At 56.4% G+C, this 24821-nt stretch overlaps 13 protein-coding genes across 13 annotated transcripts; 7 read left to right on the plus strand and 6 right to left on the minus strand.

Annotated features, from left to right (window-relative positions):
• Window positions 1-862: 862 nt before the first annotated feature.
• Window positions 863-3649, plus strand: PHSY_006437 (hypothetical protein; the record flags this gene model as incomplete). Its single annotated transcript, XM_012337039.1, has 1 exon — window positions 863-3649. One exon carries the CDS (start codon window positions 863-865, stop codon window positions 3647-3649), a length of 2787 nt encoding a protein of 928 aa, XP_012192429.1.
• Window positions 3650-4243: 594 nt separating this feature from the next.
• On the plus strand, window positions 4244-6277 carry PHSY_006438 (peptide-N4-(N-acetyl-beta-glucosaminyl) asparagine amidase A; the record flags this gene model as incomplete). Its single annotated transcript, XM_012337040.1, has 1 exon — window positions 4244-6277. The coding sequence occupies one exon, from the start codon at window positions 4244-4246 to the stop codon at window positions 6275-6277; it is 2034 nt and encodes a 677-aa protein (XP_012192430.1).
• Window positions 6278-6349: 72 nt separating this feature from the next.
• On the minus strand, window positions 6350-7474 carry PHSY_006439 (hypothetical protein; the record flags this gene model as incomplete). Its single annotated transcript, XM_012337041.1, has 1 exon — window positions 6350-7474. The coding sequence occupies one exon, from the start codon at window positions 7472-7474 to the stop codon at window positions 6350-6352; it is 1125 nt and encodes a 374-aa protein (XP_012192431.1).
• A 388-nt stretch (window positions 7475-7862) lies between these two features.
• On the plus strand, window positions 7863-8204 carry PHSY_006440 (plk/plk-unclassified protein kinase; the record flags this gene model as incomplete). The annotated part of the gene is made up of 1 exon (XM_012337042.1): window positions 7863-8204. The coding sequence occupies one exon, from the start codon at window positions 7863-7865 to the stop codon at window positions 8202-8204; it is 342 nt and encodes a 113-aa protein (XP_012192432.1).
• A 126-nt stretch (window positions 8205-8330) lies between these two features.
• Window positions 8331-12059, plus strand: PHSY_006441 (ATP-dependent RNA helicase ROK1; the record flags this gene model as incomplete). The annotated part of the gene is made up of 1 exon (XM_012337043.1): window positions 8331-12059. The coding sequence occupies one exon, from the start codon at window positions 8331-8333 to the stop codon at window positions 12057-12059; it is 3729 nt and encodes a 1242-aa protein (XP_012192433.1).
• A 206-nt stretch (window positions 12060-12265) lies between these two features.
• On the minus strand, window positions 12266-13429 carry PHSY_006442 (hypothetical protein; the record flags this gene model as incomplete). The annotated part of the gene is made up of 1 exon (XM_012337044.1): window positions 12266-13429. One exon carries the CDS (start codon window positions 13427-13429, stop codon window positions 12266-12268), a length of 1164 nt encoding a protein of 387 aa, XP_012192434.1.
• A 69-nt stretch (window positions 13430-13498) lies between these two features.
• Window positions 13499-14544, plus strand: PHSY_006443 (pre-mRNA splicing factor; the record flags this gene model as incomplete). The annotated part of the gene is made up of 4 exons (XM_012337045.1): window positions 13499-13533; window positions 13924-14057; window positions 14163-14381; window positions 14462-14544. The coding sequence occupies 4 exons, from the start codon at window positions 13499-13501 to the stop codon at window positions 14542-14544; spliced, it is 471 nt and encodes a 156-aa protein (XP_012192435.1).
• Window positions 14545-14664: 120 nt separating this feature from the next.
• On the minus strand, window positions 14665-14895 carry PHSY_006444 (hypothetical protein; the record flags this gene model as incomplete). The annotated part of the gene is made up of 1 exon (XM_012337046.1): window positions 14665-14895. One exon carries the CDS (start codon window positions 14893-14895, stop codon window positions 14665-14667), a length of 231 nt encoding a protein of 76 aa, XP_012192436.1.
• A 627-nt stretch (window positions 14896-15522) lies between these two features.
• Window positions 15523-15912, minus strand: PHSY_006445 (hypothetical protein; the record flags this gene model as incomplete). The annotated part of the gene is made up of 2 exons (XM_012337047.1): window positions 15523-15586; window positions 15752-15912. 2 exons carry the CDS (start codon window positions 15910-15912, stop codon window positions 15523-15525), a joined length of 225 nt encoding a protein of 74 aa, XP_012192437.1.
• A 474-nt stretch (window positions 15913-16386) lies between these two features.
• Window positions 16387-17812, plus strand: PHSY_006446 (cytoplasmic protein; the record flags this gene model as incomplete). Its single annotated transcript, XM_012337048.1, has 3 exons — window positions 16387-16821; window positions 16903-16971; window positions 17075-17812. The coding sequence occupies 3 exons, from the start codon at window positions 16387-16389 to the stop codon at window positions 17810-17812; spliced, it is 1242 nt and encodes a 413-aa protein (XP_012192438.1).
• Window positions 17813-18261: 449 nt separating this feature from the next.
• On the minus strand, window positions 18262-20829 carry PHSY_006447 (hypothetical protein; the record flags this gene model as incomplete). Its single annotated transcript, XM_012337049.1, has 1 exon — window positions 18262-20829. One exon carries the CDS (start codon window positions 20827-20829, stop codon window positions 18262-18264), a length of 2568 nt encoding a protein of 855 aa, XP_012192439.1.
• A 792-nt stretch (window positions 20830-21621) lies between these two features.
• On the minus strand, window positions 21622-23031 carry PHSY_006448 (hypothetical protein; the record flags this gene model as incomplete). Its single annotated transcript, XM_012337050.1, has 1 exon — window positions 21622-23031. One exon carries the CDS (start codon window positions 23029-23031, stop codon window positions 21622-21624), a length of 1410 nt encoding a protein of 469 aa, XP_012192440.1.
• A 395-nt stretch (window positions 23032-23426) lies between these two features.
• On the plus strand, window positions 23427-24719 carry PHSY_006449 (hypothetical protein; the record flags this gene model as incomplete). The annotated part of the gene is made up of 1 exon (XM_012337051.1): window positions 23427-24719. One exon carries the CDS (start codon window positions 23427-23429, stop codon window positions 24717-24719), a length of 1293 nt encoding a protein of 430 aa, XP_012192441.1.
• Window positions 24720-24821: the final 102 nt, after the last annotated feature.

Here is a 24821-nt window from a genome sequence, read left to right on the forward strand (position 1 = left end):
CAAGCTGAAACGAGTCATCGACAACATCGCCCGTCATTTCCAACACCTGCCATTTCGGCTCTCGATCTTGGTCTCGATTCGTGCTTTTGTGCCTAGCATCGTCCAGGCTCAGAGGACATGACAACCACCGACAACGAATGGAGTAAGACCATCTCTGCTCGAAATCGCAAATGCGCGCATGATGGTCGGTGGATTTGAAAGCCTGACTCGGTCTCATTCGTCTGCAAAGACAGAGTCAATCAGCCCCACCGGCGAGCGCAATCAAGGATGGCAACCAAAGCAAGATCAAATGAGCCACCGCCATCGTTGCCTTCTCAACGGAAGACAGCATGCTTGTACATCGACACAGGATTCGTTTGCCGGCCAATCCAGCTTCTGCGTCTTTGATTCGCTATCACCAGCAGCAAAACCATGTCGGGTCAGTCTCGACCGAACCGCCTTGAAAGAGCGTCTTGAGCTGCACTATGCCGGACCCTACAGCGTTAGGTGCAGCGTGCTGCATAAAACCGACTGAGCCTTTCGGTTTTGGTGGGGCGACGCCCACTCGACCGCTCTGACCAAATCGATCTAAATTTCGCTTGTTATATCGAGATTGAGCCCGATTCCACGAGTCGAATGCAAAAGCTATATTACCTCAGCATGACAGCTTGCATCTCCACTTGGACGGCAACTGCCGAGCTTATGTGAGTTAGTGTAGTTGGCTTCCTACATGTACATACGAAGGACTGCTGTAGTCATCGAAGCTCAAGACCGTCTCTGGGTCACCTTCGGAGACGCACCAACACCCTGAGGCGTATTGCAGTTTCTCGATTGATACAAACGTGCACCTACGTTCGTCGCAAGAGACGCAAGACACATCGCCATGACAAGGCTTGCACGCACCACCGTGGCGGCAAGCTCCCTGTCACGGGCCACTGCAACGAGACACTCACTGCAACGAACCTTGGCAACGTCGAGCTCGCACCACCTGCAATCGAACTCTCGTGCTGGTCCCTCACGGCCATTCCTCCATCCGAATGTAGCAGCACCCCCACAAATCTTGGCTGCAATTTCTTCGACAAGTCGAAAGCTGGCCACAGCCGCAACAAGCACGCATAACATCGAGTCCGACATCGTAGTTGTAGGAGGAGGCGTGGTTGGACTGGGTCTTGCCTGCGACCTCGTCGCCTCACAGGCTGTGAGCTCAACATCTCAGTCAGGAGATCAGCCCATCACCTTGATCGAAGCCTCCAATCTTGACCGCCTCCGAAGCTGGACCGCCGACCGTGCCCACCACCTCTCTCAGAGCCACGCATCTTCCTCTTCGTCCACCGATGGTCTGGATTGGGAGAATCGCGTCATCTCGCTCACATCCGAAAACCTCGACTGGCTCAAGCGCATGGGCGTCTATCCTTTCCTCGTCGAGCACCGCCTCCGCCCCATCAGCTCCATGCGTGTCTGGGACGGTCTCTCCGGTGCCCTGCTCGATTTCGACTCGGCTCATCTCTCCGACGCAGTAGGCTCCAGCTCGCAGATCAGCGTCATGGTTGAGATCAGCAACCTCCAGCAAGCTATGCTGCAATTCCTCGAGCAAGGTCCTGGCAAGGGCATTTGCACCATCAAGGATGGCGCAAAAGTTGACTCAATCGTCGGCGGATCAAAGGTCGAAGTGGGAAGCACATCGATCGAGCAAGATCCTTGGCCAATCGTTCAGCTATCGGCGGGAGACGCTATCCAGGCGAGGTTGCTCGTGGGTGCTGATGGACCGAACTCTCCCGTTCGCAAGTATGCCGGTATCGGTGACTATGGCTGGCCGTATGATCGACGAGGTTTGGTGGGTACGCTTCGTTGTCGAGGTGTGGAGCATGGCGAGCCCGCCGTTGGCCATACCGCGTATCAGCGATTTCTACCCAGTGGCACGATTGCTTTCCTTCCACTGTCGGATTCCACCGGCTCCATGGTATGGACGCTCGAGCCCGAAGTTGCATCCGCATTGGCCGTGCTCCATCATGAGACGGCAGAATCTACAGATGAACCGCTCGCCAAGCTCGTCGATGCTGCGTTCCGACTACCCTGGTCGCACATCGAGCGGCTGTTCGCACGTGTCGTAGCGTTCACAAAGTATCCGCAGCCCGAAGGAGCGCAGCGAGACTGGAGGTGGCTCACTGCAGAGATCCCAACGGAGGCCGAATGGGTCGAACGAGGACTGGACGAGCCTCTGCCCGAGAGCGGAAGCGGTGAAGTGCCGCCCAAGGTCCACTCACTCGACGTCAAGAGTGTAGCCAGCTTCCCGCTCAACCTCAAGCATGCCGATGCATATCTCGGCGCATCGCTGAATAGCTCGCCTGTTCTGCCGTCGGGTTTGCTTGCTGGTGCGATGGCTGCGGTCGGGCTCGCGCCCGAAGGCGCGGGGCAAGGAGCAGGTCGCGGGCGCACAGTCCTCGTCGGCGATGCGGCACATACGATCCACCCGCTCGCTGGGCAGGGTCTCAATTTGGGCATCGCGGACGTGCGTTCTCTGTCCCGGACTCTGCGCTCGGCGTTGGGCGCAGGTGCCGACATTGGCTCGTACAACGCGCTCAAGGGATACGCTCGAGATCGGTACTGGGAGAACCAGAAAATGCTCTCGGCGGTCGACCACCTGCACTGGCTCTATGCTGGCACTCCAGTACCGCTGAGTCAGCAGGCGGATGGTGGAAAGCAGCAAAGGGAACGCGATGGATTGTTCAGGACTGCGGCCAAAGAAGTTGTTGGAAGAGGAACGGTTTGGGCTCGCAGTACGGGCTTGGAGGTGATCAATGAGCTTGACTTTGTCAAGAACGCATTTATGCGTCAGGCTGGATCTACGACGAGCAGCGTTCGCAGTGGTCCGTGGCCGTCATCGAGGCGTACATTCTCCACGCTTCGCGGCCAAGGTCTGCACCTGACCTCACGGCCTCGAGCATCCCCGCTGACGAGGGGAAATGGCTCACTGATTCGTCACCACTCGTCTGAATATTCAGGACCGCTTGCATCCGACGTCTACACAGGCGTCGACGCAAGCGACCCGTCCAACGCAGCCACCACCTCGACGCCGTCTCTCGCCTCACTCACACCCTCACAACGACGAGCTCTGCGCGACATGCTTCGCGTCGACCACTCTGGCGAGATCGCCGCCAACACGATCTACCAAGGTCAAGCGGACATGTTTGGCGCGCTCGGCGACGTCAAGAACCGCGATCTGTCGATCGAAATGTGGCAGACCGAAAAGAAACATCTCGAAGTCATGCGTGCTTTGCTCCGACAGCACAATGTTCGACCTTCGCTGCTGTTGCCCGTCTGGTCTACGGCGGGGAGGGTGTTGGGCGGTGTGACGGCGTTGTTGGGACCGAGGAGCGCAATGGCGTGTACGGAGGCGGTGGAGAGCGTGATTGGAGAGCACTACGATGACCAGTTGAAGGAGCTCAAGACGATTCTGGAGAAGGAGCAGGTGGGAGGAGAGGTTGCGGAAGATGTGCATCCATCGTTGCCGTTGCTGTCGGATATCATTAAGGAGTTTAGGGACGACGAGTTGGAGCATTTGGATACAGCGGTGGAGAACGAATCGCAGCAGGCGGCAGGTCATGCGTTGTTGAGCGCGGTGATTGCGGCCGGTTGCAGGGGCGCGATTTGGGTCGCTTCGCGGGTCTAGGTACGGCCAGCCGCCGGCTCAGTAGAGGATCATGCTCATGAAGTGTGTACTCTCTCAATGCTATCATACAGAAGTGCTTGATGTCTGTTGCTGTGGCTCGCGTTAGTGTCTGTCCGGTGAGCTCTGAGCGAAGGTCGGAAGTCGATCATCCGACAGGAGTGTGCCAGCAACGAACTGTTATCTTGTGTGAGCGAGACCCTGTTTGGACCCTGAGTACGTCGCTGCTGCCCGCCGCACTGGGCAGATCGCGTCGATCCCTTCCACCTTAGCCGAGCTGCACGTCGGCTCCATTAGCGCTGTTTTGTCTTTCCAGAGTTGCGTTCCTCGCCCAACACCGGCTTGTTTTGAGGCTGTTCGTCGCTATCATTCAACACGTTCGGCAATCTATCCTCGGTCCACAGTCCACCGAGAGGTGACCCACGAGGTTGACAGATTGTTGGCCAATGAAGTGGCTGTTGCCGACGATTTAGATAGCCCACCTTTATCATGAGGTGCGTTTTCCGATGATGGACTTGGTATAAGAGTACGGTATATCATCATCACTTGTCGATAACCACTCTTTCAACACTACTACCACCATCGACGGCTACCGCAATGCATCTCTTGAAGTACACGCTGCTAGCAGCTGCAGCGTCGGCTTCAGCTCTTGCCCATGGCCATGCAGAGCCACTGCTCAAGATCCCGGCCATCTGGCAATCCCCACTCTTCAAATCGAGCAATCACCCTGTCGGCTCTCACTCTTCGCCCGCACCCGTCAAGCCCAAGCTCCAAGAGGCCTTTCAGATCCATGAGCCCGCACCGATCCTAACGAACACGCCGCAAATTTGTTCCATCACGCTCGTCTCACGCTCGTTCGCCAACTCGTACGGTTCACCCTCCTATCTTTCCTACGATCCTGCCTCGTTCGCCGGTACGTCGTGTTCCTATCCAGATGAGTGGACGGGACTCACACTGGACATTCATGGAGAGACTCGTGGACGACAGTTCGATCGTCTCGGAACCGTATGGGTAGGCAACAATAGAACGGGTCAAGGTGTAGAGGTCATGAGGTTGGACAACCCCGAACCGACCAGAACGGGTGTGTTCTGGGACATCAAGAAGGACATCGGCAAGTATTGGAGCTTGTTCAGCGAGAAAGCGGATGTGGTGTTCGATCTGCCCAATATTGTGGATGATACGTATACGGGAGCGCTCAACGTCACGTTGAAGCTGAGTGCATCTGTTGACGGAGTGATGCAGAGTCGAGGTGGAAAACATCGAAGACGTCCGGTGGCGCAGTCCGCTCTATCGTTGAAGAATCGTTCGGCGGACGTAGTCATCCCTCTGTCGAAACGTCTCCGAACCAACAACTCGATCTTCCTCATCGGTGGAAGTGCAGGCAACGGCACAACGCCCATCACTCTACCTCAGAATGCGGCGAGAGCCATCGTCGAGATCTACGCTAGCGGCACAGCAACCGAGGAATTCTGGTACACTGGTATCCCGGATCGTTTCTACAACCAGATCCCTGATGCCAGCGAGGATGGCTACTACGGCCACGGAACCTACCGAGAGGTTCAGCTGTACATCGATGGTACTTTCGCCGGATTCGTCACTCCCTACCCGATCATTTATACGGGTGGTATCAACCCACTGTTGTGGCGTCCAAGCGCCAATTATGGAACGTTCGATCAGCCGACGTACAACGTTGATGTTACGCCTTGGTTGGGTGGATTGACGGATGGAAAGGAACATGTGTTTGAGTTGGCGGTGGTGAGTAGCGAGGAGGGTGGGGGCATCAATGATGCCAGTTGGTTTGTCAGTGGTAATGTGCAGGTGTATTTGGATGCGAGTGGAGAGAGGACGACGGGGAAGGTGTTGAAGGTGCAGAGCGGAGGAGAGGATGTGGATGGGTATACAGAGGGAAAATTGGTGGGTGATCCGCTGACAAATGGTTCGTTGACGTACACGGTAGGATTGAAAAGAGGGAGGAGCTTTGGTGTGGCCGGAAGCATCAAGACTGGATCCGGGGTCGAGTATGTCGCGGGATGGTATCAGTCGGCAGAGTACTCCAACAACGGTTTTGTGAATGCTACTGCTCAAACGAACGATCAGAAGAGCTACGGCTGGACGAGATCGTTCGTGTTGGGTGCGGACAAGGTCGACAAAGTGATGGATGCGGGATTGTCGTTGGACGAGCTGCAGACGTTGGCCGACACACAGGGTGTGGGAGCCGTGCAGCTGGATTACAACTACCCGCTGTACGCTGCTTCGTACCTGTCCAACACGAACTTTGACGTCCAAGTCAACCAGCAATTCGATCGAACTGTCCGACGAGCCTCGCACAACAGCCAACGCAACGATCTCAACCAGCTGATTGGGGACGAAACAACCTTTGTCCACGCCGAGCCGGTTACTGCGTTGCCGCACGCGACGCTGTCGCGCAGAACGGGAACCGTCGATTCGGTGCTGGTGAACGGTGCGATCGCTAATGGCACGGGTACGTCGGATCAGACTTTCATGTATAGGGATATGGCTGGTGGTACGATCGACAGACACACCCGGACCAACACGACCAGCGTGTTGCAGGATACGTTGGGTGGTAGCGCGAGCGGTAGAGCCCAGCCTGCTCAACTGGCTGTTGCATAGAAGCAAAGAGGAATGGTATCATTGCAAGAAATGGTTGAACGCTATGTGTCGGATGGGAATGTGCAGTAGCGATCACTTTTTGCCTTTCTTTTTGCTGTTCTTCTTGTCGTCCTCTGCTTTGCGCTTTGGCGGTGCTCCGCCGGACTTGACGGTAAAGAACCCATCGAGTCTGCCCTGCTGCTTCTGACTCAGCGACTTTTGCAGCTTCTCGCAACCCTTCCTCACCCTGTCCTCGGAGAAGCCCTTGTCCTGACACAAGAACTTGACCATAGCTTCGACGTCCGGTGTCTCCCACTTCAGATCAAGATCTTTGCCCTTTTGCACGTCTGGGTTCTCGAAAATCTTTCTTGCTTCCTGGAAAGGCCAATGTTCGGGGATCTGGACGGATTTCTTGCCTTCTTCCTTGAGGTGTTCGACGACGTTTTCGAGCGTCTTGTGCTCTCGGATGAGTTTGAGCGCTGTTTTCGGGCCGATGCCTTTGATAGGGTCGAGGTAGTCGCAGCCGAGGAGGATGCAGAGGTCGATGAATTGCGCCATGCTCATTTGGAGTCCTTCCAGAGCTTTTGGTAGGTCGACGTGGTGGACGGGCAGTTTCTTCTGTTCGGAAGCGGTGAGGTGCTTGAGGAGGATGGGTGTGCCAAAGGTGAGCGTGTCCATGTCTTCGGATCCTGCTGCGTAGACTTTGCCGGCGCGGGCGAGTTCGGCACACTGGGCCTCGGCTTCGGATGGTGCAATGACACACGGGATGCCCATGAGCTTGAGAAGATGCCTCACTTCTTCGTTGTGCTGTCGTGTAGGGCGGACCTGTCGTCGCGCCAGCTGATCCATCTTTTCGACGTCGGCGACGTCCTTTTGCTCCTCCTCTTGCTCACGTGCCTCTTCTCGTCGTCCGAAGCGTTTCTGCAGGAGCTCCTTCTTGAGATCGGGTGGTGTGCCGTCGAAAACGTACATCGGCTTGATGCCGTAGTCGATCATGCGGAGGGTTCGGTAGAAGAAGCCAAGGAGATGTGAAGTCGTTTCACCGGACTCTGTCATGAGCTGCTGACCGTCATTTTGACGCACGGCGATGAGGAATTGGTAGAGCGACATGGAGGCGTCGATGGCGACCTTGCGACCAAAGTAGGTCTTGATCTCCATCTCTTTGATGGCGCCAGGCGCTTCGTCGGAGATGAGCGCGGTGAGGCCTTTGATACCCATGTTGGCGGATGGTGGAGGGTTGATGAGATCGTTGGGTAAGGTCAACAATGCCACTCGATGTGACTTTTAGCAAAAGACGTCTGGCCACAATCAACGAGAGCGAGGACGATGCTGATGACGATTCGGATGAAGGGTCGGTGGGGAGGGTGTAGAGGAATGAGGTCAGATTCACTGTGCTTTGGGGCAAACCAGCTCAGGGTCTGTGTTCAAACGCATTCAAACACTCCACTTCATTTTTTTGGCCTTCTCTTCTTCCTGACTGGCTGACATACTTTACGCGTCTCTCTCACACGCGCCGCGTTCTCCAGCTGATGATGCTCTTGGTCTCGAAGAGAAAACAATGCTGAGTCAAGAGGCGGGCATGCCGAGGCTCTCGTCTCGAGAAGCGATGCGTATTACTTTGGGCTCGTTTGGAAGTCTACGACGAGCAAAGACACGGAATCGGAATGATGAACAAATCGACAGTCGCATGCTTTTGCCAGTCCATATCTCTCCCACGGTCTGTAATGAAAGTGTTGGTCTGTCCAAAACAAAATTGGCGGGCTGGTCTTGTGTCATTGTTTTCGTTTCTGATTTTTCGGGGACGCCGACGCCGTCGACTCAGCATCTTCCGATCTACTTCCACGGCATCATCCCGACATCATCGGTCGGACCGTGCTATTGTCCACAGCTTTCCCACGCCGCCACAACGAGCACAGCTCAATTCAGCTATCCATTCGCGGGGCGGTAGCACGAGAATGCCAGAATTTAACCCGCAGCAGTGCAGAGCATGCCATCTAAACTTCGACACGCTTCCCGCACAGGTAATCTGACGCTGCGGCGCGGCCTTGTGTAGCCGCAACAGGCCATATCAGCCATGTCAAACTCTGTCGACGATGAGTTCGACTCTCTCTTCGACGACCAAAACTTCCTCGATCCGGAGCTCGAAGAGAGCCTCGCACAAGCGGAAGCAACTTACACCGCCTCCCAGGCAGTCCAACAACATGCTCAGTCCTCGTCGATGCAGACGGCGCCACCGACCACCTCAGTCTCGTATTTCCGCAACCAGCCCGAGACATCGCGGTCCGCAAGACGCATCGGCACCTTCGTCCAGCCTCCTGCCAAGAAGCAACGCCTTGATCCGGGGCCTTCCAATCTCGGCCGCGCAGCTGCCCGATTTCCCGAACCGGAGCCGGACGAGGTCATCGTGCGCGACCTTCGCGAAGAAGAGTTCGGTGACAACGATGACGAGCATTGGTGGGCCGGCAACAATGCCCTCGATCAGGTCGAAGAGGAGGCTATCCGCATGTCGCAGCAGATGCCAACATCTCAGCCGCATGCTTCCCATTCTAGGCCTAATCGACCCCCGCCACGCGTAGCGCCAGAGAAAAGCCGACCCTCGAATGTATCCCACAAACCACCAGAGTCTACTCCGACCAGCAAAGACCTCGCAACGAGCCGAAAACAAGCCGACAATGAGGAATTGGAGAGGCTCAGAGCCGAAGTGGAGCAACTGCGCGCCGCACAGAAAGCGCAGGACGAGACGGTAGATCGACTCAAGCAGGAGGCGTATCGCAAATCGGGCGAAGTCGCTGTCGTCCGCCAGAACTTGACCAAGCTCAATGTGGAGAACTCCAAGCTTCGAGAGCGCGAGGTCGTGCGCGAGCAAGAGCACCGTGCAGCACTCGAGCGTCTTCAAAAGGACCAGGAGCGCCGACTTCAACGACTCGAAACAGAGACCGCCTTTCGCAGAGTCGAGCAGGACACGAGCCGCCGGATATGGCCCTCGAGCGTAGCACGCCTTCCAGCTTCTGGGCTTCGTGATGTCGTCGACCGAAGGCAAGAAAACCAAGTCCGAGCTGGCCTGACCACCCCGACCAAAGCAAACAGATACGGTGTCCGCGGTAGCAGTGGCAGCTCTGGTACCCGTCAGAGGTACGCTGATGCCGCAAACGATCGCGAAGAGCCCGGTACACCAACAAGATCCGCCATCAAGCCTGCTCCGCATTTCCCACGGCCTCCCACCGCCGCCGCATCGGCTTCCAAAAAGCAGGCATTCCGCGGTCTGCAGAACTCCTTCGCTGACTTTGGTCCGGTGAAAGAGAAAATCCGGCAGCAAAAACAGTCGCCAGCCAAGACTAGCAAGGCGGGCGCCCTGCCGCCCGCTGATTGGGACATGGACCAATCGAGAGCGATGGAAGCTTCAGAGGCAGGACACGATAACGCCTTAATGGACCTTGATGACGGCCCTCCGCCAGGTCCTTCCCGGAAGATTCTCGCTCGGCGCGAGGCCGGCTCCGGTCACCCGGATCAAAGGAGGGAGCACATGTATCTTGCGGCGGTGTCCGAGATCCTCTCTCGTCGCAACATGATCGTCTCGATCCTACTCGGTCACTCTTCCGTCCAGGCTGCCATACCAAGTTTTTTCCCGTCAAATCGTTTCAACCCTTCCGCCTCGCGACCGTCCGACGCATTGTCTCGACCGTCAGATGACAGGGTCTTCAGCACCAGCACACTCAGACGTCTCATCTCGGCCAACCTTGTCCCAGACTGCCCGGATCTCTTGCTGTTTCGCTACAGAAAGGCTATCGAATCGCTTCTGACCAGCCTCAGTCGAGCCAAAGTGTTGGAGCCTGAAGAACGCGAGGATGCCTCCCGCCTCTTGTCTGCTGACAGCAACGATCACGGCATTGAGGAACTCGACTTTTCCTCGGCCACCATGCACTTGTCCCATGCCATCGCCTCTTCTTTGATGATCATGGCCGGCGTGTTGCTGCGTCTCTGCCAGACGGATCTTTTGACCGATGTCTTGCGCTTGGTCTCGTGCCTGGTTTCCACATTGCCCAGATTCTACTTGGATCTCGAATGCCTGCAAGCGGACCACGGAGCCGAGATCGATGAGATCGCGTTCCTCGGCGGCGACGACTCTGCCTCTAAGGTGGAGTGGTCAAAGTACGCAACGCCGATCCATGTGCGGGACATCCTGGCCCAGTGCATCGACGAGTGCCGACACCCCAGCACACGCAAGTCGAAGGCGAATAACAACGGTGCAGATGTCGAGCATGACGGCGGCGTGCAAGATCCTGTTGATGCGCAAGAGTTGGACGATGATCTGGGTCTGGGAAACTGGATTTTGTCGTCAGAGGCACGAGAGGACCTCTTCCAGGCAGCGGTCCAAGTCCTTGAGGTCATGTCGCAATGTCCTGATGCGAGCCTGTCATCTGGTCATCATCCCCTCCGGCTTCTATCTCGGCCCGGAGTGCTTCACAAACTCTTGCATCCGGATCGATCCAGCTTCATCATCTCAAGCGTCGTCCGCATGCTCAGCTTGGCGGTCTCGAACGCACCCTTGGTCCACGAATGTCTTGCATCGAAGGCTGATGGCCAAGTAGCTGGTCGAGGCAGCGGACACTCTATGGCACCTCGCGCCAATGCCCGCTTTCCCGTCCTGGAGCTGATTGTCAAGCATCTGGTCGACCGACGCTTTGACATGGCGGAGAGCGAATGGCACGCTCTGCATCGGGTCATCTTGACTTTTTTGTCGCAAGCTGCACTTCGTTCGGCAGACACACTCATCGTCCTCGCCGACAGTGCGGCGTTGCTTGCAGCACTCATCCGGTGTCTCTCGCTCGATTCGGATTTTGTATGGCTGGAGAGTCGTCCCGCATTCATGTTGCCGCCACGGATGCCGACGTATCGAAAGACTCTCTCCAAGGCAACCAGTTCTGCGACTGGTCACACCCAGACGGTCCCCGATGCTTCAGGAGGTAATCTTGTGCAGGCGGTAGAACGGATTGTCATGGACACACGACTTTTGAACCTGCTCTACAATTACCCGCTTCCAAACTCTGCACACCACGCCGTCCATCGATTCGAGCCCTCGAGTCAAGGGGGGCAGGAGCGTATGGGCTCCATCTCGCTCGCAACCAAATTGGACCAGCCCGAGACGTACAGCATGCTCAACGGTATTCGACAGAGCTTCATTGTGGCGCTTTCTCGGATTGCCTTTTGCTCCGAGCCGGACTGGATCGCTTCGGAGCGCAAGCTTCTTGCTTCAATCTTACCCGACCTGCGCAAACGCGCGGAGCAAGCTCGGGAGGCTACCAGTGCCGAAAATGGCGAGACAGGGGCACAAAACTTTGCCTTAACGGACGAGGAGCTTGTGGTCGAGCAGGTCGAAGAAAGCATTAAAGGGCTGGACAGGGTATCGATGCTGTTGGAGGCGATTGCGGATGTAGCTGGTGATCTGACAGATATCGTGCTGAGTCCGGAGGAGATCGATAGCGTGTACGAGTTGTTGGTCTCGGGAGAAGAAGAGGAGGATGAGGATGCGATGGATATCGACTCGGTGGAACTTGACAGGCAAACAAAGGATGCCAATGCGACGCCGTTGCCTGGCAACCAAGCAGCCGAGGAGGAAGCGGGGAGCGAGACGGAGTCAGAGCCTGAGCTGGACATGGAAAAGGCGAGACTGGATTCGAGGAAAGCCATGTCGAGGACAACTTCGAGAGCCAGCAAATCGGTCTCGCCGACGAAGCGTGATGCACGGAACGGAAAGGCTCTTGAAGAGGCGATGGATGTCATCGAGATTGACGATTCGGATTGACGTTCTCATGGTCGAGATGATTGTTATCAATGCACACAAACACCTTCAGACAACGAGACTGCCTTTTGCTGTTGAGACGACGCCGAGAGCATGGCTCTGGATAGGCGAGCTGAGGCACAGATGGAAGGACTATCACATATGAGTTTGGTGTGCACAGAGACGTGGTTGCGAGTCACAATGAAACTGCCTAAGGAGAATGAGAATGATTACAGCCACTGATCCTTGCTCCAGCCCGGATCCTGCAAGAAGGCAGCCATGACCTTGCTTCCTGTCTGCAACAAGGGATGACCTGCTACGACCTGCAAGAATCTCTCGAGTCCTTCCCGTCTTCCCTCGATCACCTCGTCCGTAAACCTGTTGGTGAACACCTTGCCTGGGAGCGGTGGAATGTTCACTCTGGTACTTTCCCTCTCCAGAATGTCCCTGAAATACTCGAAATCGCTATACCTCCTCCTTACCGATGAGTACCTCAATTTGAACGCCGGAATGTTTGTCCTCGTGACGATCTCGTAATCGGTGTACATTTTGCGTCCAACACCGTGTGTCAGAGGACTGCGTACTTCCACCTCCAAGAAGTTTTCGGGGACGCCGTACATGTCCTCGACGGTTTCGCGACGAGGCGTTGAGAGGGAGTCGACGCGAGCGAAAGGCGAGTATGCGGGCACGGTGTAGTTCGAGGCGGGGAGAGGATAGCCCGGTGCAAGCTGGCGTGGAGCAGAGGCGTTGTAGTCGGAGGAGGAGTGAGAGGAGAATCCGGCCGGTTCATGGGGGAGGAGGGTGGATGGCGTATGCGACTGGAAACGGGAAGCGCCTTGCGAGGCGGGTTGATAATGCGAGGTGCTGATGCCGGACGGGAATGCTCCAGAGTGGGAGTTTTGGGCTTGAGCTGCAGCGCTCGGCGAAGCGGGTGATTGAGGTTGCTGCGATTGAGCTGATGGTGGCTGAGAGTGGGTAGAGCTGATCGCGGAGCCGTAGGTGCTGGACGAAGAGTGTGCGTTATGCTGTGGTTGTGGAGCTGCTGGCGCCGGGACGCCACCGAACCTGTTCTGAGGTGCTCCTGATCCTGGACCAAAGCCGCCTTCCATGGAGCCATCTCCGTACGCGTCTGCCTCCTGTGCGAGACTGGCTGAAGGCTCGGCACCTAAGTAGCCAGCCTGTTGTCTTTGCTGCTGCTGCTGAGTAGAGAAGGAAGCGAAGCCACCAGGAGGCGATGGCGCAAATCCCGAAGATGCAGTTGGAGCAGCTGCGTTCGCGGCGGATGATGAAGCGCCGGGAGCGGCCCATGGATCTTCCTCGGCGTTATCGTTGCCTCCCCAAGCCGAGGTGGAGTTGTAGCCCGGTGAGAGCGGCCCTGCGCTGTAGAAAGCCATCCTTAGATTCAGGAAGGTCCGATGATAGCGACGGTAGATCCGAGTTGGCCCTTGAGAATAGGTGGGCCGATGATAACCGTGGCAGATGGAGGCTCCGAAGCAAGGTTGGCTCAGCGAGCGGCACACATCTTCGACAGTCGGCTGGCAATATCAGCGCAGAGGGAAGGAAAGTTTGATGCACGGCCGCTGCATCAACTGCTCCTGTCTGCGTTGCACTCTGCTGCCTCGAATTTCGATATTGGTCGGGTGAACAGTAGAATCGTCTTGAAACAAATGCGCGGCAGCGGATGTTGAATTTCCAGCGAATCGGTGGTGCCGTGGTTGGAATCGGGGCCTGGGAAGGTTTTCGGATCTCGCGTCTTGTCTGCGCATCACACAAGCGAAGTCGAAGCTCGAGAAGCGCATGTTGCTAACGCTGCACACTCGATCCTCATCCACCTTTTCGATCGGCTTCGCTTCTTGCTCTTACGACACGCTTGCGTACCATTCGGCAGCGACTCCGACCGGTACTACACAGTCACGATGGGAACGATCGGCATCCCAGTCAAGCTCATTCACGAGGCGGTCGGCCACGTCATCACTGTCGAGCTCAAAGGTGGAGCAGCATATCGAGGAACCCTCTATGATGGTAAGTGACAACCCCCTCACCGTTGGAAGTTTTGCTTCGGTATATCAGACCACTGACATCTCTTGAACCATGCTATCCTTGTGCCGATATACCCGCACTGAACAGCCGAGGACAACTTCAACATTGCGATGAAGGACATCGCAGTCACAGCGCCGGACGGCAAGCAGTCACACCTCGAAAACGTATACATTCGTGGCAATATGCTTCGGTTCATCATCGTACCTGACATGCTGCAGCAGGCACCAATGTTCAAGCGCATCGGGCCCAACGCGATGAAGGGACGTGGTATCGGAAGTGCACGCGGTCGTGCGACAATCCTCAGAGGTAAGTGTTGCCTCAGATATCTCCGTTTTCATCTTTGGGCATCCAAATACTGACAATCGGCTACTTCCTCTTATCTTTAGCGCAAGCACGACGTGGAAGAGGTGGGTCGTCCGGTCCAAGCAGCGGCGGTGCTTCCGGTGCACGACCTCCGATCCGCAGGTAAAGCGGTGCAGATCAAGACAAAACCCACGTATATCCGACCAAATCGTATCATTCTCCAAGGCATGCGCAATGCCGTTGTATATTAGCATCAATCAGTCCTTTGTTTCTCCAGGCATACATATCACATCGTTTGCGACTCGAAGCTGAAAGCGCTCTGGCGTCGGAGGGTGGCCGCAGGGTCGCCGTAGCGCGTGCTTCGGTTGCGTTCCGAAGGAAGCCTCTCATGCCCAGAGCCTCGGCACCTCCGAGCCACATCACATACACGAACGGCTGCGCCCTTGATTCGTACACTAAGTTTGACGTCGACACGCTCGCAGCGAAGGCAAAAGCAAGACTGAAGCAGTGCGAGCATTGCAAACCAAACCAGAGCGGCGTGGCCGACGCAATTCTGTGAGTCGAGGGCCGTCCGGGATCGCTCTTTGGCTATCGTCTGACAACACATTCGCCCATGGTCGGTAGTGATGACCTATGCTGATGAGAGAAGCATGTCTAAAGGTCTCAGGGTCTGCCCACGCGATCACAGCCAGTTGCCTTTGCGAGAAAGTACATACAAGGCTTGCAAAGCTCTCTTCAGGAACAGGCAGGCTTCCACGCAGCGAACAAAGCTTCGCGTACGCACAACTTTTGTATTTCTGGAAGACCCGTCCGTGTATGGCAGAAGGGGAAAATAGAGAAAATTGTAATCCTGCGGTTGTTGCGAAAGCGTAGACCTTAGAATTCGGTCGGTCACCTTTGAGCCATGTTGCAGAGGCAAAGCGCGCAAACGCAAGCTTGTGCTTTTTCCTTCTTCTTCTGCACTTGGGCCCACAGCAGGCTACGTACGCAAAGCCAGGCCCGCCCAGCCTTCGTTTTAGGCCCTTCTTAGCAACGACTCCATCTCATCGTCGCCATCATCCTCACCTCCTCCGCTCTGAGCAGATTGCCATCTCCCTCACTTACGCATCCCTCTTCGACGACCTCCACGCGATATCGGCTCTGTCTATCGATCCGTTCCCTCGTCTCGATCCTTTTCCTTGACTTGCAACTCTCTTTCGACCAAGCTCCTACGAAAGCAAAAGTCGACCACCGGTCCGTCTTTCATCTTCCATCCTCGAGAGTAGACTCTGTCTTCCCTTTGCTCGTCGAAGTTCATCACACGTCGTTCTCTTCGATTCTCCCATCCAAGCAGCCCCAACGCAAGTGACCCGATCCATTGTCATTTGCCATACCTTGCATTAGCGGCAGTCATTCTAAGGTAAGTAGTCGCTTCCTCCTCTCTCTCATCCGCCACGCACCGTTCCTTCGAGCTCCTTTTCCGGCATACAGCAATCTGGCCGATGTAGGACACTTCCGTTCGCATGCTTGGCGCCTTCGCGCTCGTCGTCACCATCCACGCGCACGGCAAAGGTCCTTACACCGCTTCCTATTGCGCGGTCGCCTTTCCAAGGACAGTCGCTTCCATTTCCGACAAAGCAGACTTCGAACGCATTATTGCCAGTATCATTCGCGGCTCCGATCTACGCTCAGCATTCCGCACTCCCTTCCCAATTCCCGTTATCATCCCTTTCGCTTTCACAGACGCTGAAACAGACCATCTGCCCTTCCCCTCTTCCCGCTGGCTTTCCTGCCTCCCCGCTGCACGTACCGCTGCTCATCTTCTACAGTCGTACGCAATCACACTTTCCGTCCCAGCTCACAACCACAGCCACCTCTACCTCCCTTCTCTCCTGGATTCCGGCTGGATCCGCTCAACGTCGCCTCTCTCTTCCTACCTCAAATCCTTCCATTTAGTGCCGCACTAAGGCTGGACCGTGATTACTGATCATTCCAAGTCCTCCCTTTCTCTGCCTTCCACGGTCAAACCATGTCAGAAGTCGCAAAGCGCCAACGAGACACATCCAGCACTCCCGAGCCCGACGCTAAGCGCCCCAACGTAGACGCCAATAACAACGGCGAAGCAAACACACCTTCCTCTCCCATCAGCGCCGCGAAAAAGATGGCATCCGATACTCCGACAAAGTCAGGCTCCGAGGAGAAAGACGCCGTCGATCTTGGCTCCGTGACCGGGGATGTCACCTCCAGCAGCGACATCAAGGGCGATAACGGCTCCGTTTCGAATGGTCAGGACGGCAACCAGGCTGCTGGCAGTGCTGGCAGCGTCGGCGACTCGTCCGAGACACAGGCGACCCAGATCTCGTTGCGAACCTTGATCGTGACCAGCGATGCCAGCATCATCATCGGAAAGTCCGGCAAGCACATCAACGAGATCCGCGACAAGAGCAATGCCCGCCTCAACATCGTAAGTGTGCCATCATGACATGTCGAAGGATCGAGGGAATGTCCGTCTGACTCGTCCTTGTCTTTCGTTCTCAAATCGCAGAGCGAGATCATCCCCGGCAACCCCGAGCGTATCTTGACCGTCTCTGGTCCCCTGGATGCTGTCAGCAAGGTAAGTCATCTCAAGGTCCCAATTCTTCGCGCTGATGCGCCCGCGGCACGCACCTTATGGGCTCCAGCTGACTCGACTTTTCATTTTCTATCCCGCTTAACAGGCTTTCGGTCTCATTGTCCGCAGGATCAACGACGAGCCCTTTGATCAAGCATCGGTCCCCGGCTCCAAATCGGTCACCATCCGCTTCATCGTGCCCAACTCGCGCATGGGTTCCGTCATCGGCAAGCAAGGGTCCAAGATCAAAGAGATCCAGGAGGCCTCGGGTGCCCGTCTCACCGCCGGCGAAGCCATGCTCCCGGGTTCCACCGAGCGTGTTCTCTCCATCTCTGGTGTTGCAGACGCCGTCCACATCGCAGTCTACTACGTCGGTACCATCTTGCTCGAGCACCAGGACCGCAACGCCAACAACCTTCCGTACCGTCCTACCGCTGGCGGTCCATCCACCCGACCCCCCGCGCCTGGAGCCAACCCGTACGCAGCCCCTCAGCAGCCGTTCGGGTACGGAGCACCGGCGCCTGCCTTTGGTGCGGCTCCTGCCGGTGCTGGTGGAGCACCGCAGTTGCCACCTGGCTCGCAGACACAGCAAATCTTTATCCCCAACGACCTTGTCGGCTGCATCATCGGCAAGGGAGGCTCCAAGATCAATGAGATCAGGAGCATGAGCGCCAGCCACATCAAGATCATGGAGCCCGGTGCGGGCATTGCTGCAGGAGGCAGTGGCAACGAGAGGCTTGTCACGATCACCGGACCACCGCCCAACATTCAGATGGCTGTTTCGCTGCTGTATCAGAGACTCGAGCAGGAGAAGATGCGCCTTGCATCGGGCGGTGCGCCCTGAAGAACTCAGACCAAGTGAAGTGGCCAAGGGCCTTTGCTATCCGGTCGCTGTTTCTTCCTTGTCTCACACGAATCAAGATTGACGAGACTCGGAACCGTCACCGTGACCAGCCCGAAAGACGCATCTTGCGAGCAGATCAAAAAAACTTAAACTCATCAAGCTACAGATGGTGTTCGCCTTTCTATCGTGTAAAATAAGCCCCGCTCCTCATTCTTTTTCCAAAGGTGCTTTTGAACGTCAGGTTGCCGTGTCGAGCGATGTGCGGGAGGAGGTGTGTGATCTCAGCTCATGGGGTGCACGCCGTTGAGCGATCGAAGAGTTGGAAGGCGGCCAGAGCGTTTCTCGGACACGTCGACACTCGATGAACGCACGCTCTGGCACGACTTAAAACACAGAATCGGGCTTGTGCCTATGCTTCCGGGCCGGATCGGATACACTCGCTTGCATTGTTACAACGGACCGGGGGGAACCTGTTTGGCGTCGGTGATGTCGCCTCTGCGCATGAGCGTTTTGATCCTGGTGAGCTCGTCGGTGAGGTACTGGAGCTTCTGGATGACCTCTGTGTTTTCGCGCTTCTCGAATTTGGTGAGTTGGGTGAGGAGCGGTTGGAGTTGCGAGTTGATGTAGGATGTCATTTGGTCGTTTAGTTGGGAGAGTTGGGAGATGAGTTTGGTGGGTGCGACTACGGTGTCGCCTTCGGAGGAGGTGGTGAGGAGGGAGGATTCTTTGACGAGATCTTGCTTGAATACCAACACTTTTGCGTATTCGTCTTTGAGTCCGTCTACGGCTTTTCGATGTTCCTCGCGCAACTGGCGCACTTCTTCGATGAGTCGTGAGCGAGCGACCTTCCACTCGCTTCCCAAGGTTTCGTACTGCTGTTCAGCCCGACTGCGTTTCATCCTTTCCTTTCCTAGCTCCTCTTCCACTTCGCGAATCCTTGTACCCCATTCTCGAGATGCTCGTCCTAATTCTTTTGCCTCCCCCTCGGCTTTGCGCGCTCGCTCCAGAGCTTCCGAGACTTGTCGATCCTTGCGCGCGAGTATCGTTACGGAGCTATCGTTCTCCAGTCTGGCACGCGACAGTGTGGATCGCATCTCGTCTGCTGCTGCTTGGTAGGAAGCAGACTGGGTTCTGACCGTGTTGAGCGCCACACGTGTTGCCTCGAGCAGCGCTTTCGTTTCGGAGAGCTCGTTGGTGAGTGAGGCGATTACTTTGGAGGATGAGCGCGAAGAGTTTGGCGATGCAGTGGGTGAATGGGGGCTGACGGGTAGGCGAGACGGAGAAGATAGGTCAGGGGTAATCGGTGCAGCTGGTGCAAGCGACGGATCCGTGGCGGCTGAGGTAGTGTCAGAGGGGGAAGCGATGGCAGCTGCCAATTGCTGAGACGTGCTCGGTACAGGCAGTGACGGCGATGGAGACGAACCGGAGGCGAGATGGGTGGCTGGCGTTGGGTTGAGCTGAGAGCTAGGCGTGCGATCGGTGATGGCAGCGGCGTCTCTGACGGGCACTGCTCCAGACTGCGTCTGCGTGTCGGGCGTTACGGCTTGACTTGCAGCAGCAGCCGAGCGCGACGGTGTGGTTGGCTCCGCTAGCGCAGAAGAGACGGGCTTCAATCTCGACTCCAACGCCTCTGTCTTTGTTTTATGCTCTTGCAGCTCTTTGTCCTGTTGTTCAATGTGCTTCGCGAGCTCAAGGTTTCTCCTCTCCCGACTTGCCAAGTCCCTTTTGAGCTGTTCGATCTGCGTTCTGAGCGTTCCTAATTCTGCTGCCTGGCCCAGGCCTTCGCCCGACAGTCCTGTCGGAATATTCGACATGCTGACGTCAAAGCTCTTGTCCACACTGACATCCGCATCGCCGTTTGCGGTGGATGACCCAGATGCTTCCTGTCCTTGGTCGCGTTCCTCGTGCAGGTCCTGCAAAATTTCGAGTCCGAGGAGGGTCTCTTCGACGCTCGTCGTCCATAGTGACGTCCATCGTGTTGGAAGCAAAAGTGCAATGTTGCGACGTTGCGCCGCATCGTACAGCGCCGATGCATCTTCCGGAGTCAGCTGGCGCACTACTGTCGGCTCGAAGATGACAAGCTTCAAGGTGGTGCTTGCAGGAGCCAACAGAGCGTCCAGGTATGGCCTCATTGCTTCTTTGCCAGATGTGGATCGTGCGGATCCGATGTAGATGGCTTCCACGTTTGTCGTTGAGACGAGGCTCGCTAAGCCTGCGACATCCAGACGTGTCGAGTGAACGGTCTCATTCGACACTGTTTGTACCGACGTTGGACTTGGCGGCAGCAATGACGATGCTCTACCCACCAGCCCGTTCGCCTGAACAACTGCGTTTTCGTCGGCGCAAGTCGTGAAGGCGAGGTGTACTGTGCGCGTTGGTCCACGCACATCCGGAAGCTCCTTGATATGTGCCGGAGGTTCGACTATCGACCAGCTCCCCGAAGTGGTCATTGCAGTCGATGGTGGTTGAAACACATGTGCACCGGACACACTGCCACCAGCCGCTCTCAGACGAGACATGAAGCCTCGCTTGCCGCTGCTGGTAGCGCTGCTACCTTGGTTCTGCAGTGACATTCTCCTGTCTTTTTCGTTGTCGACCACCTCGCTTGCTGCGGAAGAGGACGCGAGACCATGTTCGTACTTACTCGCCTGGGAGCGCACTTTCGAGCTGGCCGAGGCTGACCTAGTAGAGGCAGTGTTGGTGGACTCGGTGAGTTTCTCCGAACTCCGTGCGGCAGGCGACGAGGCGCCATTTGCAAGGCGTCTCTGCTTTGAAGAGCTTGGGTGAAACGTGCGGAGAAAGGGCAGTGCATGTTCGTCTGCGTCGAGAAGAAGCCACGTCGAGTAAGATGAGGCAGTCGGGCTAGGCGATGGATGCTGCGCCGCCGACGCTGCTTTCTCTTTGCGTGACTTGGGCACCGAAGAGGCACGGAAGGGGACCGTGGACGGGCCAGAGTCGTGGGAGGATGATCCTGATTGTGATCCCGAAGGAATCGACGAGCTTGTCAGAACAGCCATGACTGTGATCGGGTTTGTGTGGATCGAACAAAGCACATCTGATGGACTCGCATATGCGCTGTCAGGTTGAAACGGCACGTGCTGCCGGGTCGGTCGTGATGGCAAGACGGGCTGCTTCCGATGGTCGTCGACGAGCGTGCGACACCTCAATGAGCCTCTTCGGGGCTACCGATGAGCAGAGGAAACTGCACACCTTGGTTGCGGATCAGCACCTGGAGGTCCGCTCGTCACTGGGTTGTGCTGTGTCTTGAGCGATTTGACAGCCGTCAATAGTCGTCGAAGATAGCGATGGGTGAGCGTCCAGAGGCGGTGGTGTGTAGAGTGGCAAAACTCGTTGCAGGAGCTCTTCAGGGAGCATCTCATCTCGAACACAACAGATCTGTTCTGCCAGAAAGCTTATTAACACGCCGTTCTGCTGGCTGCACTGCGCGGCACTGCGCCACGCCGTGTTGCAATGTGCTTGCTGCGTGTCGGTGCGTGCGCATGCTCGCTAGAACCAAAAAAAGGAAGCAAGCGACAACAACACACGCCGCGCGCACCCTTTGCACGCCGAGACCAACACTTTTCAAAAAATTAACTACTTACAGTGACTCTACAGGTCTAACAATCTCGACCTGAAAATGTGACGGACGTTCACACCACGAAAGGCGCCCATAGTGACTCTTTCTGTATAGACAGGCTCACCCCATGTTCCATTGCCGATCGATTGCGACTCGCTCAAAGCCATGTGCGGAAGAAGTTCAAGCTTCCAAGACAGACAGTTTGATCGAGTCAAGTTTCTTTCAATCTACTTTACAAAAGCGTCGAAACAAGGCTCTTGCTAAACAACCTAGCATTGCCGTTCGACTCGACCAGCTTCTCCAGGAACAATTCGTCGTTCACGGCGGTCCAGTGTCTCCTCTCGTCCTTAAGCTGAGCAAAGATCGCAGCAGCTTCATCCTTGCTGAGTGGGTTGGAGGTGTCTACCACATCGGCCCTCTTTGCCACAGTGCGGGCGTGTTCGAGATGTTGTGGGTTGAGCTTGGTGTATGCGTTGATGGCCTGCGTCATCAACTTTGCCGTTCCGTCGGAAGAAGACTTTTCGGAAAGAGCGATTTGCAGTTCGGGCGGAGGGAGGAACTCGGTGTGTGTCGTGGAAAGTGCTCCGATGAAAGCTCCTCGGCTAATGGCGGAAGAGGATGAAGTGAGGAGGGAGAGCAAGGCGCGGGGAAGACCAAGCTCGAACGACTCGAGGTTGATGAAGTCGGGATCTTTGTAAAGTGATGTACGGAAGAGAGCTTGTGCATCGTCAACCGCTACGAGGAGAGGACGCTCCGTTTGACTCGAGAGCGTCTTGAACATTGCTTCCAGTACCGTCTGCTTAGTTGCGGCCGAACTCGACTCGTCGACGCCGCGCTTGAGGAGCGTTTCAAGGGGTGTTCCTGCGTCCACCTTGCTTCCGTCCAGCTCGACAGCCTCTTTGGTCTTGATTTGTTTCAATGCGGCGCCATTGACTTTGAGTACAGCGTCCAGCAGCTGGGTGGTGGCCTCGGGTTGGAGGTAGGCCTTGTGTTGAGCGCTGTAAGTGTATAATGTCGACGAGTTGATCAGATTGATGGCCCTCGGTACCGAGATGACCACCCAACCATCATCCAAAGCGTATGCAATCGACTGTGCTAGTAGCATCGATTTGCCGCTGCCCCTGCTTCCGTCCAATACAATGCTTGTGCCCTTCTTGGCCTTGGATGCGGCATCGAGCTTATCCAACAGATCCAGCGTCTGTTTGCGAACCAAGGAGCGAGGTTTGGGTTGCGTTGCGAGTTCTCGTTCGAGCTCCTGTGGCAGCCCAAAGGCTTTGAATGCGGAAAGCGTCTGGTCACTGAACGCAAATGTCTGCCCGGCGGAGGTGGCAGTAAGAGCTTCGGCGTGGAGGAGCGGGAGGTGCGACATGTCGGGTGCGTCGACGTGGAATTCGGATGTCTTGGAGAGACCAGCAGACGAGTCGGCACCACCTTTGCGACGACCGCCAGTGGATCGTGGTCCCGAGTGTGCTGATTTCTTCTTGACGACTGCCTTCTTCTTGACTGGTGCTGCCTTCTTGGCTGCTGCAGATGCGACAGCCGTAGTCACAAAAGTGCGGGAAGCACTGCTGGGACCGACAAGTGCAGCGGCCTGATGGCGCAGCAGGCCGAGGGAGCCTCGAAGCGGAGGAACGCAGGTCATTTTGTGTGTGTGATGGTGGTGAACGTGTTTCAATGGTGATGACGATGAACGTCTTCGTTATTCCAGTCGAGGTGGGAAGGATCAAGAATCGGAAGAAAGTGCAAAGTCGAAAATTGCCTTACACGCAGATCGGAGCCGATTTTTCATTTTCCGATTTGAGCTGGATCGGGTCGATTTGGTGTGCGGTCGCGTGGAGCCAAAGCCAGGCGCAATGACGGAGGAAGTTGGGCTGTGCGGATGGGCCATCCATCGAGGTCACGCCAATCGCACCCTGCTCCACTTCGTCCCCTTTCCTCTACATCATCTCTCTTCCAACTGCCTCTCTCAACCCCGCTTGTCTAAAACCTCTGGAAGTTGACTGCTAGTCCTTTCAGCAACATCCCTTTTCGTTCAACATGGCTACCCAGGTCCACCAGCTTTCGCTGGGCCCCCTCACCGCTCACTCCTTCAATGCTGACCGCACCAAAGTTGCCGTCTCTCCCAACTCGAACGTCGTCCACATCTACGCTCAATCTCCTTCCGGATGGACACTCGAGCACACGCTCGCTGAGCACGACAAGCTTGTCACTGGTATCGACTGGGCCCCTCAGTCCAACCGCATCGTCACCTGCTCCCAGGACCGCAACGCTTACGTCTGGCAGCTCCAGCCCGACTCGCAGACCGGCGCTCAGGTGTGGAAGCCCACCCTCGTTTTGCTGCGTCTCAACCGCGCTGCTACTTTCGTCCGTTGGAGTCCAAGCGAGGACAAATTTGCCGTTGCTTCGGGTGCACGTATCATCAGCATCTGCTCGTTCGAAGAGGACAACGACTGGTGGGTTGCCAAGCACATCAAGCGTCCCTTGAGGTCGACGGTTCTCTCGCTCGATTGGCACGAGAACAATGTGCTCCTCGCTGCTGGATGTGCCGACATGAAAGCGAGGGTGTTCAGCGCCTACATCAAGGGCGTGGATGCTAAACCTCCTCCGAGCGTCTGGGGTGAAAGACTGCCTTTTGGAACTGTCTGCGGCGAGTACTCCACCCCCAGCGGTGGATGGGTCGAAGGCATCAGCTTCAGCCCTAGCGGCGATGTTCTTGCCTTTGTTGGTCACGACTCCAGCTTGACCGTTGTATACCCCAGCGGTCCCGAACAGCCCCCTGCCGCAGTGCACGTCATTCGCTCTCCCACCCTCCCTTACGTCACACTGACGTTCGTGAGCGAGAACCAGCTCATCGCAGCAGGTCACGACTGCCAACCCGTCCTCTTCCAAGGAGAGGCTCAATCCGGCTGGTCCATCGTCAAATCGCTCGATGCGGCCGGAGCAGCCGCTTCGAAAGGTGCACCACCTCCTCCTCCACCCAAGGCTCCCGGCCTGGCTGGTCCAGGTAGACTCAACAACGAAGCTTTCAACAGGTTCAAATCTGCCGACAGTCGCGGTGGATCCTCTTCGCCCGCAGTGCTCACCCCGGGTGGAGGTGCAAGTGTCGCTGGTGCACTCGGGGCTGTCGCAGGCGCCAGCGTTGGTGCGGATGGCGAGCTGCACACTACCCACCAGAATACTATCACCAGCGTCAGACCCTTTTCGGGGGGTAAGGGTGCGGTGGACCAGGTCAGCACTTCCGGCGTCGATGGTCGACTGTGTGTCTTTTCCGTTGCTCAGGGTACGCCTGTAGGCGGTATTCAAAAGGGTCTGAGTAGCTTGCAGATCTGAACGGTGTCGGACGGCGCTCAACAAGGATAGAGGAAAGTCGTGTGCAATGATAAAAAGTTCAATTGCTCATCTTCTCAGAACTGATTCCTTGATCGAGTCGCC

Source organism: Pseudozyma hubeiensis (genome assembly GCF_000403515.1).
Source record: "Pseudozyma hubeiensis SY62 DNA, scaffold: PHS58, whole genome shotgun sequence".
NCBI classification, from domain to species: domain Eukaryota; kingdom Fungi; phylum Basidiomycota; class Ustilaginomycetes; order Ustilaginales; family Ustilaginaceae; genus Pseudozyma; species Pseudozyma hubeiensis.